At 49.6% G+C, this 13,886-nt stretch overlaps 1 protein-coding gene across 2 annotated transcripts in view; it reads left to right on the plus strand.

Moving 5' to 3' along the window:
- The window catches only part of MYH14 (myosin heavy chain 14), an 89,510-nt gene extending 76,252 nt beyond the window's left edge, over window positions 1–13,258 (plus strand). For both annotated transcript variants that reach the window (XM_033845522.2, XM_033845523.2), the window contains 7 exons: window positions 522–650; window positions 1,233–1,321; window positions 1,406–1,529; window positions 8,369–8,577; window positions 10,298–10,406; window positions 12,083–12,255; window positions 12,415–13,258. In XM_033845522.2, the coding sequence (XP_033701413.1) occupies window positions 522–650; window positions 1,233–1,321; window positions 1,406–1,529; window positions 8,369–8,577; window positions 10,298–10,406; window positions 12,083–12,255; window positions 12,415–12,574 (993 nt within the window). In that variant the 3' untranslated portion in view covers window positions 12,575–13,258. The remainder of the gene's footprint in view (window positions 1–521; window positions 651–1,232; window positions 1,322–1,405; window positions 1,530–8,368; window positions 8,578–10,297; window positions 10,407–12,082; window positions 12,256–12,414) is intronic.
- The last annotated feature ends 628 nt before the right edge of the window (window positions 13,259–13,886 follow it).

Here is a 13,886-nt window from a genome sequence, read left to right on the forward strand (position 1 = left end):
CAATCATCAGTAACGTGGCCAGGTATCAAAGTGGCTAAAAGGGTGAACTCCAGGGCCAGACAGCCTGGGTTCAGGTCCAGTCTCTGCCACTTACCACCCTGAGCACGTTGCTGAACCTCGCTGTGCTTCAGTTTCTCCATCTGTAAATTGGGGAGGAAAATAGTCCCCACCAACTGGAGTTGTGAGGATGAAAGGAGTCAGTGTGTCTGTAGAATAGAGCCTGGCCCAAGGTAAGTGATCGGTGTTTCCCATCCCTATTATTACTGCAGAGCCCAAATATTATCCCCATTTTAGGCTTACTTTAATTTTGATGTGCTCCTTTTTTAAAGAGGTGAGGCCCCGAGATGGGAAGGGGCTGGCCCAAGGTCACACAGCCAGCGGCCGGGGGCGGGGTGCAGAAGCCCAGGTCCGCAGGGCTCTGCTTGCTCACGGGGAGCCCCCACAGGGCTGATGCGAGGGTAGGGGGCGTCCCCGTGAGTCACGATCAGGCTGGGTCCGCTCACTCGCTAAATTCCTCCCAGGCCCAGATGAAGGAGCTGTGGCGGGAGGTGGAGGAGTCGCGCAGCTCCCGGGAGGAGATCTTTGCCCAGAACCGGGAGAGTGAGAAGCGCCTCAAGGGGCTGGAGGCGGAAGTGCTGCGACTGCAGGAGGTAATGCCAGGATGAGCGGGGCCTTGGGGGAAGGGAGGGGGGCGGGGCCTGGGGGAAGCTTGGGAGCCCAGAGAGGGTCTTGAGGCGCAGCCGCAAGGCCCTCTCTGGGGCGGTGTGGGGCATGGACTAGGGGGAGAATGGAGGCTGGGAGGCTGGGGAGGGAGGATGAAGCCTGAGCCAGGGCTGTGGGACGCAGAGGAGGGACCAGGGCAGAGTAAAAGAGCAGGACAGACAGGGCTATGGGTGGTAAGGAGGCAGAGGAGTCGAGGAGGTCTGGCCCGATGACCGGGGGAAACTGGAGGAGGAACTGGCTTGAAAGGAGATAGTGGGCTCAGTGAGGAGACTATGAGGGTGAGGGGCCTTGAGGGGCAGCAAGAGGTGGACACGGACCAGGGGCTCCGGAGACGGATTTAGGAGACATCTGCCTATGGACTGAAGTTCATTCCAAGGTTATACAGGGGCAGCATGTTCAAGTGCAGTGAAAAAAAGGCCAAGAGACTTGAGGTGTGAGGGGCAGGGAGACCAGTGCCCAGACAGCCTCCCCTCACCACAGCTGACCACCCCCTCTCTCGCTCTTCACAGGAACTGGCCGCCTCAGACCGTGCCCGGCGGCAGGCCCAGCAGGAGCGGGACGAAATGGCAGATGAGGTGGCCAACGGCAGCCTTAGCAAGTGAGTGGTCCCTGGTAATGTGGGGCAGGGCGCCCTCCTCTGGCCATCCTGCTCTCTCACCGCCCCCGTGCCCGTTCTCCCTAGGGCTGCCATTCTGGATGAGAAGCGTCAGCTGGAGGGGCGCCTGGGGCAAATGGAAGAGGAGCTGGAGGAGGAGCAGAGCAATGCTGAGCTGCTCAATGACCGCTACCGCAAGCTGCTTCTGCAGGTGAGCACAGCTGGGTCACCACTGCCAGCCTGGGTCCTTGCTGACCTGGGACCATAACACCTTCAGTTCTCTTATTCAACAGACGTAGGAAAAGGGAATATTTGACTTGGGTTTTGAAGGTTGAATAGGAGTTCTCAAGGTGGGGGAGACATTGATGCATTCATTCACTTGTATTTCTGAAGCTTCTCAAAGGCTGGATTCAGGGATAAATTATGTGGAGTCTCTATCCTGCAGAGTTCCCTGGGGAAACAGACAGGGAATTACACCATGACATTACAGAGTGACATGTGTGATAATATAAGTATTGAGGGCCCAGTAGCGAGAGGGAGAGAACTCTCTGCAAGAGAGGCATTTGCAAGAAGGGGCATTTGTCTGGGTTTTAAAGATACATAGGAGCTAGGCAGACAGACAAAAGCATATTTCATTTGTTTATTTATTTATAACTATTTTATGAGGCTTCTGGAGGCCCATATCCTATTCTGGGTGTGCTAGGGACCTAGAGATGGATCATTCCAGGTCTCTGCCCTTAAGGACATCCTAGTCTGATGGAGGAAACAGCCTATCCCAATACCGAAATTCAAATGAAAATGGAGGAAGCACAGGACACTGTGAGAATGTAGAGGAGACCGGATCAGTATCCAGCCTGGAGGCTGGAGGCTATCAGGGAAGACTTCCTGATAGAGGTGATTCCTTAAGAGATCTTGTAGGAAGTTAAGAGTTTGCCAAGCAGACATTAGAGGGGTGAGATTTCCAAAGAGAGACCTACATCATTATTATTTCATACCTTTTAAAAGATACATTTTGAGACCTCTCATGCTGGGGACTCAGAGAGGAGTAAGAACCCAGCTCAGCCCTTGGGGAGCCCCTAGGCCAGTAGGAGAAGCAGTCATACACCATGATGATGCACTCCCATCTTACTCAGAGTAAAATCTCAGTCACCAAAAAGGCCCCACACTCTGGTCCCTGGCTAATTCAGACCTTAGTTATCTCTAACCCTTTTTCCCCTAGGTCACTCTGCTTCAGCCACACCAGCCTCCTCACTATTCCTTGACTATGCCTAGTTTATTACTACCTCAGGGCCTTTGCACTTGCTGTTTCCTCCTCTTGGAAAGCCCTTCTCCCAAACCATCACACATCTCACTCCCTCAAAACCGCCTTCCCTGACCACCCTGTGTGAAACAGCCACCCTCCCTCCCATAATTTCTCTCCATTCTCTCTGCTTTAATCTCTTCATATCACTTACCACTGCCTGGCATTCTATTATATATTATTTGTCTGTGGTCCATCTTCCCAACAGAGTGTAAGCACCTTGAGCATAGGGCCTCTGTCTTAGTTTTAGTTCTTAGTTTTTACCTAAAACAGTACTGGGTGCTCATTATAAATGAAATAAATAAGCCAGTATATGCCTAGTGGAGAGCCCGTAGGATACTACAGTCATATAAAGAATGATGTGACTTAGCCCAGCCCACATCTTTGGCTGTTGGTGAAAAGGAGAACCTTTTAAAAAAAATCAAAATAAAACTTTTTTTTTAAAACCTATTTCCTATTTATTTATTTATTTATTTTTGGCTGCATTGGGTCTTCACTGCTGCGCACGGGTTTTCTCTAGTTGTATCGAGTGGGGGCTACTCTTTGTCGTGGTGTGCGGGCTTCTCATTGCAGTGGCTTCTCTTGTTGTGGAACACGGGCTCTAGGTGCGCAGGCTTCAGTACCTGTGGTGCGCGGGCTCAGTAGTTGTGGCACACGGGCTTAGCTGCTCTGTGGCATGTGGGATCTTCCTGGACCAGGGATCGAACCTGTGTCCCCTGCATTGACAGGCGGATTCTTTTTTTTTTTTTTTTTTTTGTGGTACGCGGGCCTCTCACTGTTGTGGCCTCTCCCGTTGCGGAGCACAGGCTCCGGACGTGCAGGTTCAGCGGCCATGGCTCACGGGCCCAGCTGCTCCGCAGCATGTAGGATCTTCCCGGACCGGGGCACGAACCCGTGTACCCTGCATCGGCAGGCGGACTCTCAACCACTGCGGCAGAAGCGAAGTCCCCAAAATAAAACTTATAAAAGACACAAAAAGAAATTCATAAGAAAATGGCAAATATTGAAGACAGGCAGAGAAGATCCAACATATGGATAATAGGAGCCCCCAAAGAAGAAAATCAAAGCAAGGGGTCAGAGCAAATAACAAAAAACCATAATGCAAGAAAACTCCTGAAGCAGAAAAGTTTGTAGCCACTGTGTACCTGAAGATATTGACCCATACTAACTCATACCATGACAGATTCTAATAAAAACCCTTGGACTTATAAGAGAGTGAAAAATTCTTTAGCCATCCAGGAAAAAATAAACAAGTGTTATATAAGAAAAAGAAAATTAGATTGTCATCAGATTTTTCACAGCGAGACTTTATGCTGGGAGAAAATGGAGGGATATAGTTACGATACTCAAAGAAAGAAAATGTGAGGCAAGGATTTTATATCAAGCAAGACTTACTTTCTTTTTTTTTTTTATGTGCAGATATTTGGGGTTTTTTTTAATATAGTTGATTTACAATGTTGTGTTAGTTTCAGGTGTACAGCAAAGTGATTCAGTTATATATATGCATATATATTCTTTGTAAGATCATTTTCCATTACAGGATATTGAGTATAGTTCCATGTGCAATACAGTAGGTCCTTGTTGGTTACCTATAAGATATAAGACTTACCTTCATGTATAAAGGACATAAACAAGTTGTCAACGTGCAAGAACTCAGAGACTGTTATTCCCAGGAGCCCTTCCTGAAGAATCTAGGAGAGCAGCAGTCCTCAAAGTGTGGCCCCGAGATCAGCAGTACCAGCCTCACCTGGAAACTTGTTGGAAATGCAAGTTCTGGGGCCCCAACCAAGCGAATGAGGAACGAATGAATGAGGGATGCTGGAGGTGGGGAAACCCAGGAATCTGTGTTTTAACAAGCTCTCCAAGTGGTTCTGAGGCATGAGCAGCCAGAACCACTGCCCTGGAGATCCAGGTTCAGATGATCAGGGTCACTAGAGAGACATCAGCTAAAGAGAGTAACGAGCATACAGTCTGCCCGTAGCTCTACAACTAAGTGAAGGCTGAAAAGGAGTAAGAAGGATAATTGGCTAAATGCTCATTTATTTATAACACAACTATTTTTTAAATGGAGAGAATGGGCAAATATGCAAAAAAAAATTTTATTACTATATTCAGTAATTATATTGATAATAGTAATATTATGTGTATAATGTGGGATAAAGTAAATGATTAAGGATGGGATATTCTAATTCTATCATCTCTACCTGTGTTCATAATCTGAGGATCATCAGCACGTGAGAACCAATATATAGATGTCATGGAGAACAGGCTAAGTTAAAAACAAACAAATAGGGAGTTCCCTGGTGGCCTAGTAGTTAGGATTCTGGGCTTTCACTGCTGTGGCCCGAGTTCAGTCCCTGGTTGGGGAATTAAGATCCCACAGCTGTGTGGCACGGCCAAAACAAAACAAAACAAAAAACACACAAAAACCCTCTAGTCCCAAATTTGACTTGGATGTATTCATGTGAACTTATGGGGTAATTTGTATAGATCCATCCTATCTCTGTCCACCAAAAAAGCCTCTAAACAATAACCAACCCAATAGCAATGAACATTGCGGTCTAGAAATACCATTTCCCCCACTAAAAGAAAATGGGGCTTTTTTTTTTTTTTTTCAGAAGAAATGGCTCATTCCAGATCTGAATCAGGAAATGAATCAGAGTAGCCTGGACCATCTTGTCATACCATGCCTTAGTCTGCTCAGGCTGCCATAACAAAATACTATAAACTGGGTGGCTTCAATAAGAGAAATTTATTTCTCACAGTTCTAGAGACGGTGAAGTCCAAGATCATGGTGCCAGTAAGATAGGTTTCATTCTGAGGCCTCTTCTCTTGGCTTATATGTGACTATCATCTCATCATGCACTCACTGGCCTCGACTTTTTGTGCATGTGGGGGTAGAGAGAGAGCAAGCTCTCTGGTATCTCCTTACAAGGGCACTAATGCCATCGTAGGGGCCCCACCCTCACATTTCTCATCTAATCCTAATTACCTCCCAAAGGCCCCATCTCCAGGTACCGTCACATGGGGATTAGGGCTTCAACGTATGAATTTGGAGGGGACACAAACATTCAGTCTATAACACACCCTGGTTATCTCAAAAGCACTTAGAAGTCAACCTGGAAAGGCTCCCACTGGCCCCAAATGGAGCAACTTGAGCTTCAACAAGGGTCAGAATCGCACTGCTTTAAATCCATCAAATCTGTTTAAATACACGAGTTCACAATGATATTTTAAAAAATACTAATTAGTCACTGTATTAATTTCCTGAGGCTGCTGTAACATTGCCACAAACTGGGTGGCTTAAAGCAACAATAACTTATTCTCTCACAGTTCTGGAGGCTAGAAGTCCAAAATCAAGGTGTCATCAGATTGCTTCCTTCTGAGGGAGCATCGGTTCCAGGCCTCTCTTCCAGCTGCTGCTGGTTGCCAGCAATCCTTGGCTTGTAGATGCATCAGCCCAATCTCTGCCTCTATCTTCACACGGCCTTCCCTGTGTCTTCTCTATGTGTCTGTGCCTCCTTCTCTACTTGTAAAGACACCAGTCCTATTGGATTTTGGGCCCACCCCAATCCAGTATGACCTCATCTTCTTTTAACAAATTATACCTCCAAAGACTGTCTTTCCAAATAAGGTCACGTTCTGAGGTTCCAGATGGGCATGAGTTCTTGGTGGACGACTGTGCAACACGGTAGAGTCACCTTCATAAAATGATATGGAACCATTTCATTACCTTGAAAACTCATAGAGAAAAAGAATTAATTCCCTGGACCGAGCTGCCTATTTGAAGGAAACCGAACAGAGCAGCATGCTGAATTAGACCGTGAATGTGTAATCAGGAAAATACAGATGCAGAGAAACTCTGTAGGTCAGACAGCCCAGATTCTTCAACAGATAAATTGTAAGGAAATAAAAGGGATGGAGTAGGGAACTGTAGATTAAAAGAGACTTAAAAGTCATATACAAATTTTTAAAAAGATTTTTTTTTATTTTTTAAATTTTTATTTTTATTTGGCTGCATCAGATCTTAGTTGAGGCATGTAGGATCTTTCGTTGGGGCATGTGGGCTTCTCTCTAGTTGTGGCATGTGGGTTTTCTCTTCTCTAGTTGTGGTGCACAGGCTCCAGGGTGCGTGGGCTCTGTAGTTTGTGGTACGCGGGCTCTCTAGTTGAGGCGCTCGAGCTCAGTAGTTGTGGTGCATGGGCTTAATTGCCCTGCGGCATGCGGGATCTTAGTTCCCCAACGAGGGATCGAACCCATGTCCCCTGCATTGGAAGGCGGATTCTTTACCACTGGACCACCAGGGAAGTCTCTTAAAGCTTTTTTTTGATGTGGACCATTTTTAAAGTCTTTATTGAATTTGTTACAATATTGCTTCTGTTTTGTGTTTTGGTTTTTTTGGCTGTGAGGCATGTGGGGTCTTAGCTCCCTGACCAGGGATCGAACCCACACACCCTGCATTGGAAGGTGAAGTCTTAACCACTGGACCACTAGGGAAGTCCATACAAGTTTCTTTTTTTTTTTTTTTAATGGGCAGGATTCAACTATAGGATCTAGGGATGCATCTTTGAGTAATAAAACTCGAAAAAAGAGCAAGGAAGTGATCACCTCCAAAGTCAGGATGACATACTATTTGGGGGAAAAGGAAGAGGTTGTTATTAGGATGGGTACGTAAAGTTCTGTTTCTTGACCTGGGCAGGGGCAACAATGATGTCTGCCTTTCATAAACCCATTAAGCCATATATTTGATCTGTTTTTTACTTTTTCTATATCACGGTTTTATTTTCCAAAAAAAGGTTTTAAAAAAAAAAAGCATATGCTAATCCCCACGTCGATGTCTTCCTTTGAGGGTGAAATGAAGTAAAGTATGAATCAGACTGGATCTGACTAATTTCTGTGTCCCCGGCATAGGACCTCACTCAGAGTAGGAGCTGAATAAATAAACAGGCACTATTATTAGAGGTATGTTTACACATTCCCAATGTAGTAGCTCCTGTTCATTGAGCCGGCATTTCTCAAAACGGTCCTACATATCATTCGTTTCAAAACCACCTGAGATGCTTGTTGAAAATGCGGATTCGTGGACCCCATTCCAGACCTGCTGAATCAGAATCTCTGGAGCGGGGCGACCCTGCAGTCCACAATTTTTTAACAAGCTCCCCAGATGAGCCTGGTGCGAACAAAAGTGTGATAACCCGGGCTTCCCTGGTGGCGCAGTGGTTGGGAGTCCGCCTGCCGATGCAGGGGACGCGGGTTCGTGCCCCGGTCCGGGAGGATCCCACGTGCCGCGGAGCGGCTGAACCCGTGAGCCGTGGCTGCTGGGCCTGCGCGTCTGGAGCCTGTGCTCCGCGGCGGGAGAGGTCGCGGCAGTGAGAGGCCCGCGTACCGCACAAAAAAAAAAAAAACACAAACAAACAAAAAAAACCCTGTGATAACCCTTGGAATAGACTCATTCACAGTCAAAGGTAGAAGTTACAGCGTTTAAACAAGTTTGTGATAATCTTGTGGGCTTATTAAAATAGCAAAAACCTATCTAAAAGGTTAAAACCCAGGGCTGGCACTGCCATTGGCTGATGAGCCAATTGGAGAAAAATACACATTACTATTTGTTGAGTATTTAGTATATACCAGGTTCTGTGCTGTTTATTTAACAATCATCAACTCACTTAGTTGTGGGAGGTGCCTGCATTTACCTCCCACCTTCCCTCTGAGACTCCACCATGACAGTCCTGCCTTTCCCACTGATGCAGGTGGAATCACTGACCACAGAGTTGTCAGCTGAGCGCAGTTTCTCAGCCAAGGCAGAGAGCGGGCGGCAGCAGTTGGAGCGGCAGGTCCAGGAGCTCCGGGGACGCCTGGGTGAGGAAGACGCTGGGGCCCGGGCCCGCCAGAAGATGATCATCGCTGCCCTTGAGTCTAAGCTGGCCCAGGCTGAGGAGCAGCTGGAGCAGGAGAGCAGGTAGGCGGGAGAGGAGGGCACGGCTGGAGGGCAATCCTCACATTCTGGTCAATGAGATGAAGGGGAGCTGTGTTACAAGCACATGGTTTAGAAACATCCAAAAGGCATCATAATATTAATGGTTGATGATTTCCTATGTCATTTAGGATGCTTTGTGCTGCAAGTAACTGCATTCCCACTATATAATTTAAACAGTAATGTAGCAGTTAGCTATAGCTGCATAACAAACCACCTTAAAATTTAAGTGGCTTAAAACAACAATTTTTTATTATTGCTCAAGAGTCTTCGGGTTGGCTGGTAGGTTCTGCTGCTCTGAGCTTGGTGGGCCTCACTCATGCATCTTTGCTCAGCTGAAAGTCAGCTAGATGGATTTGCTGATCTTGGCTGGGCTCTCGTATGTCTCCAGCCTGGCCTGGGACAACTAGGCTAACTTGTCTCTGCTCCAGGTTGGCCCAGGATTGTTCACATGACAAAGTGAAGGTTCCAAGAGTGAGGGCTTCTTGGGGTCTAGATTTGGAACTGGTACAATGTCACTTCTGTCACATCCTGGTACTAAAGCAAGTCATGTAGGGAATCCCCCGGTGGTCCAGTGGTTAGGGCTCCTCCACACTTCCACTGCAGGGGGCATGGGTTTGATCCCTGTTCTGGGAACTAAGATCCTGCATGCCGCACATGGCACGGCCAAAAACAAAAGAAAGAAAGAAAGTCATGTGGCTGGCTCAGATTTAAGGGAATGTCCAGTCATGGCTGCCAAGCACTGCCCATTGCTAGGGGCCCCATCACATGGACTTCACCCAGGTGTGGATGAGCAGGGACCGTGGGGATGGGGGAAATTAAGGAGACGGGAGGGAAGAGAGGGAGGTAAGGATGGCCCCAGGTGTCTGACCTGCATATCTAGGTGGATTATGGGGGATTAGGAGGAGGAGCAGGTTTGGGAGAAGGCATTGAGCCCAATGCAGGGTGTGCAGGGTCTGGGGATAGCTGAGGCTGGGGGCTGAACCAGGCTGGAGCTCAGGAGACGGATTTAGCAGACAACAGGCTGTTGATGGTTGTAGAAACCTGGGGCACAGCTGAGCTTGTCCAGGGAAAGTGTGTGAGTGAGAAGGGGAGAAGACAACAGAGATGGTTGGAGATGGAGCTTTGGGCTTCCAGACTGTTCCACAGAAAGCTAGAGAAAGAAATTGAGAGAGAATTCCAGGCCAGGTAGAGGGAAGGTCAGGTGGGAGATGATGAGTCCTGAACTGGGGGCTAGGGCTGTGAGGCTGAGGAGGGGACAAGACAGAGTCCAGGGGGCAATGGGACAGGGTTCGGTTACTAACAGGCTGGGGGTGGGGCAAAGGAGAGAGAAGGGGTGAGGACAATGCCTGGTGGTCTGACTTAGGGACTGGTGGTCAGTGGGTCAGTCCCCTGAGAGGAGGAAGACTGGGGGTGGGGTGGTGGGGGAATACAGGTGAATATGAGAGACTGAGTGGGATATGGAAAACTGGTATAGACATGGAGACACTTTAGGACCTTCAGGCATCTTCCTAGAAGCTAAGGACTAGATTCCCTGGTGGGAGCCTGGGTGCCAGTGTCTGGCCTGAGTAGACTGTGGGAGCCAGTTGTGGGTGGAAAAGAGGGCAGAGGCCACTCTGAGAACAGGTAGCCACTGGACGAGGCTTGGGGGACTGAGCCCCAGGTGAGCAGCTCTCCTGATTCTCCCGTTCATACCTCTCCATAGGGAGCGCATCCTCTCTGGCAAGCTGGTACGCAGGGCTGAGAAGAGGCTTAAAGAGGTGGTGCTCCAGGTGGAGGAGGAGCGGAGGGTGGCTGACCAGCTCCGGGACCAGGTGAGCAGCTGATGTCATTGAGGTGCAGTGGGAGTGGTGGGGGGACCACTGACAGAGAAGTAGCACATGCCATCTCTGGAGGCAGTGAGTTCCCATCACAAGAGGACGTGTGGGTGCTGGACTGGAGCTGAGTGCAGACACCATCCTGGGGCTTGGTGCGTCAGCAGAGAGGTGGAATCAGTGACTTTGTGATCCATAAATTCTGGAATCCAGGAAAGGCCCTGGTGGGGACCTTAGACAGCCAGGAAGAGGGAAGAAGTTAAACCCTATCCAGAGGCTCGGCCACAGCTAAAATAACAACACCTGCTGTTTACTGAGTGCTTTCTACGAGCCAGGCAATATGCTAAAGACATAACATATAGTACACTTAATTCTTATCCGAACTCTATGAGGTAGGTTAAACTATTATTTTCCCTCTAATTTTGGTGAGAAAACTGAGACAGAAAGGTGAATTAACTTGCTCACAATTATTTATTTAGTAAGAGATAGAGCCAGAGTTCACACTCCAGCACTCTGGCTGCAGAGTCTGTTTTCTTAATTATTTATTGAGCAGTTACTGTGTCCCAAGTAGTATGCTACCTGCTTTTTAAAAAATACATGCTTACGTTCCCTCATCAGCTCCATTTCACAGGCGAGAAAATGGAAACTTTAAAAGGGGATATAATTTGCCCCAGAGTCACACAGTCAATAGAGAGCCTGGATCAGATCCTCTTGCCAGCTTCCACCCCAGGCTCAAATGTGACTGATTCTAGTTGCTGTGCCCTTAAAAGCTCAGCTGTGTTTTATTCACCATTCATCTCACAAAACAATTGTTGAGCACCCTCTATGTGCCAGGCACTGTGCAGGGCATTGGAGATGTGGCTGTGAATGACACAGGGAAGGACTGTGCTCTCAAAGAGCTCACATTTTCAACGTAGGAAAAGAAAGATACCATAAACCTATAAACAAGTAAAGATAATTACAGATTGTGACAGGGGCTATGAAGAAAAAAGAGAATGAAGAGAGGGGGGGACACAGAGGACTGGGGAATCCCCCCTAGATTGGGGGTGGGGTGTCAGCAAGACCTGCCTAAGGAAGTGACAGTTGAATTGATACTGAAGGGTGAGAAAGAGCCAGGAAGAGGGAACAGCAGGTGCAAAGACCCTGGGGTATGGAAATGAGCTTGGTGAGTTCCAAGCCAAAAAGCAGACCAGTATTGCTTGAGAGAAGAATGAGGTTGGGGGGTTGAATGATAAGAAATGAGGTCAGAGGAGTTGGCAGGAGACAGATTATGTATGTCCCCTCCATGGAGAGAGAGATGGCAGGGTCTGGGGAGGGTCTCAGTGAAGATGGTCTGATCAGTGTGTTTATGGGAAGAAGACCCTGCAGGGCCTGGAATGCCAGGCTGAAGGGCTGAGACCTTGTCCCAGGGGTACTGGGGAATCACGGAGGACTTTGAGCAGGGAAGGGGCAGGGTCAGCCCTGAACATAGAAAGAGCCCTCTGAGGCCGAGTGGGGGATGACCTCACATTTGAATCTGAGGTGGAGGCTGGTGAGAGGATCTAGGAGAAAAGAACAAAGCATGAATAGATGGCAGGGCACAGGACAGAGTCAGGATGTAGGAGGGATGAGCTGTGGGGAGCTCTGGGTGAGGGTAGCACCCAGAGAAATGACCCGGCCCCCCTGCTCACGCCAAGCTGGAGAAGGGGAACCTTCGAGTGAAGCAGCTGAAGCGGCAGCTGGAGGAGGCCGAGGAGGAGGCGTCCCGGGCTCAGGCAGTCCGCCGGAGGCTGCAACACGAGCTGGAGGATGTCACAGAGGCCTCCGAGTCCATGAACCGGGAGTTGAACACGCTGAGGAACCGGCTTCGGTAAGGCCACCACCCCGCACATGCGCACCATCGCTCCATAAACCCCAGTATCTCGCTGTCCCCTCATCTCTCTGTGCCCCCCTCCCCATTTTATTCTGTCTCTCCATATCTCCCTATCTCTCACTTTTCTCTCTGCCCCCTGGTCTCTCCTCCCCGCAGACGCGGCCCCCTCACCTTCACCACCCGCTCAGTGCGCCAGGTCTTCCGACTGGAGGAGGGCGTGGTGTCCGACGAGGAGGCGGCGGCGGAGGAGGCGGAGCCGGGGGCTGGGCCACTGCCCGCGGAGCCCGAAGGGTCCCCTGCGGCCCCAACGCAGTGACCCTACCCTGCCTGCAGCCGCCGGGCCCTCCCGCCCTGGCCCCCTTGGTGCCTGTCCCACGAACAACCCTCGGGCTTCTTGCACTTTGGAAATGGTGCCACCCTCTGGCGTAACAGCACTTATCAACCCCACGGGGGGTGGGGGCGGAGGGTCGCCTGAGACTTCCCGTGAACCCCCAAACACAGAGGAGCGGGCAAGCAGGGAGGAAGGGACTGGGGCGCTCTCGCTTGGGAGAAATTCGGGTATAGTTGGCAAGCTGGGGTCCCATCCAGCTCCAAATCCTTCCTTCAGTTATGAATGATCTATATTAGGAAGGGAGCATGGCTCCCCTGCCCTCCTCAGCCAGGGCTTCCCACGCCCCTTCCCCCTCCCTCTCTCTTCTCCCCCTCCGCCTTCCCCCTACCGCTCCCTCTCTCCCTCTCTCTCTCTGTGTCTTTCTCCACTTAGTCACTGACCCCAGAACTTCTGAGCAACAGCACCCTGAGCCCCAGGCCACCACCAGCCTTTGACCCTTGCAGAGGGGCAAGATAAGGGGACCTCACGCCTTCCCCTCCCCCCATGCTCCCTTCTGGTTGCTCTTGTGTGATCACAGTTCAGTTGGAGTTTCTCATGGGAGTTGGAGGAGGCCCCCATACCCTCCCAGGCTCCAGACTCTGGCAGAAATAAACTCCAACCTCGACTGGACCCCTCGGGGGCTGTATGTGTTCCTGCAGGGGTAGGGGGACAGGGTGGGCAAGGGGCAGCGAGTGGAGGGGGGCAGTCTGCTGGTTCTAATCCAACTGGCCAGTGTCGGGGGACCTCACATGTACCCAGCATTTAATGTGAAAGAACTCATCTTCCCCTCACCCAACCTTCCTCCAAAGTATCCCCTGCATTATACAGACGGGAAACTGAGGCTCAGTGCTCCAGGGTCCCTTGCTCCAAGCCTCTCCACCAGCGAGTGGCAGAAGGGCTGCTGCACTCTAGCTGACCCTCGAGTCTTTGCAAAGCAATGATAGTGGTGACTGTTGAGCTGTTTGCTGCGTACTATTTGTTTAGCTGAGCTAAACTTGGGACATTAGTCTCAACCCTCAGCACAACCCTTAGAGGCAGGGATTTCATTGCCTTCCAGTGTCTAGAACAGTGCCTGGCACGTAGTTGGCCTTAGTATGTTTGCTGAATTAATAGATCACCCCCCCTCGCCCTTTTAGAGTGGTGGAAACAAGCCCAGAGAAGTTGAGAGACTTGCCCAAGGACACACAGCTACTAAGAAATTGAACCCAGTCTGACTTCAGAGTGGGTAACTGCTGAGCCCACACTCCTTTTCTGGGGA

The sequence above is a fragment of the Tursiops truncatus genome, chromosome 19 (genome assembly GCF_011762595.2).
Source record: "Tursiops truncatus isolate mTurTru1 chromosome 19, mTurTru1.mat.Y, whole genome shotgun sequence".
In the NCBI taxonomy this organism is placed as follows: Eukaryota; Metazoa; Chordata; class Mammalia; order Artiodactyla; family Delphinidae; genus Tursiops; species Tursiops truncatus.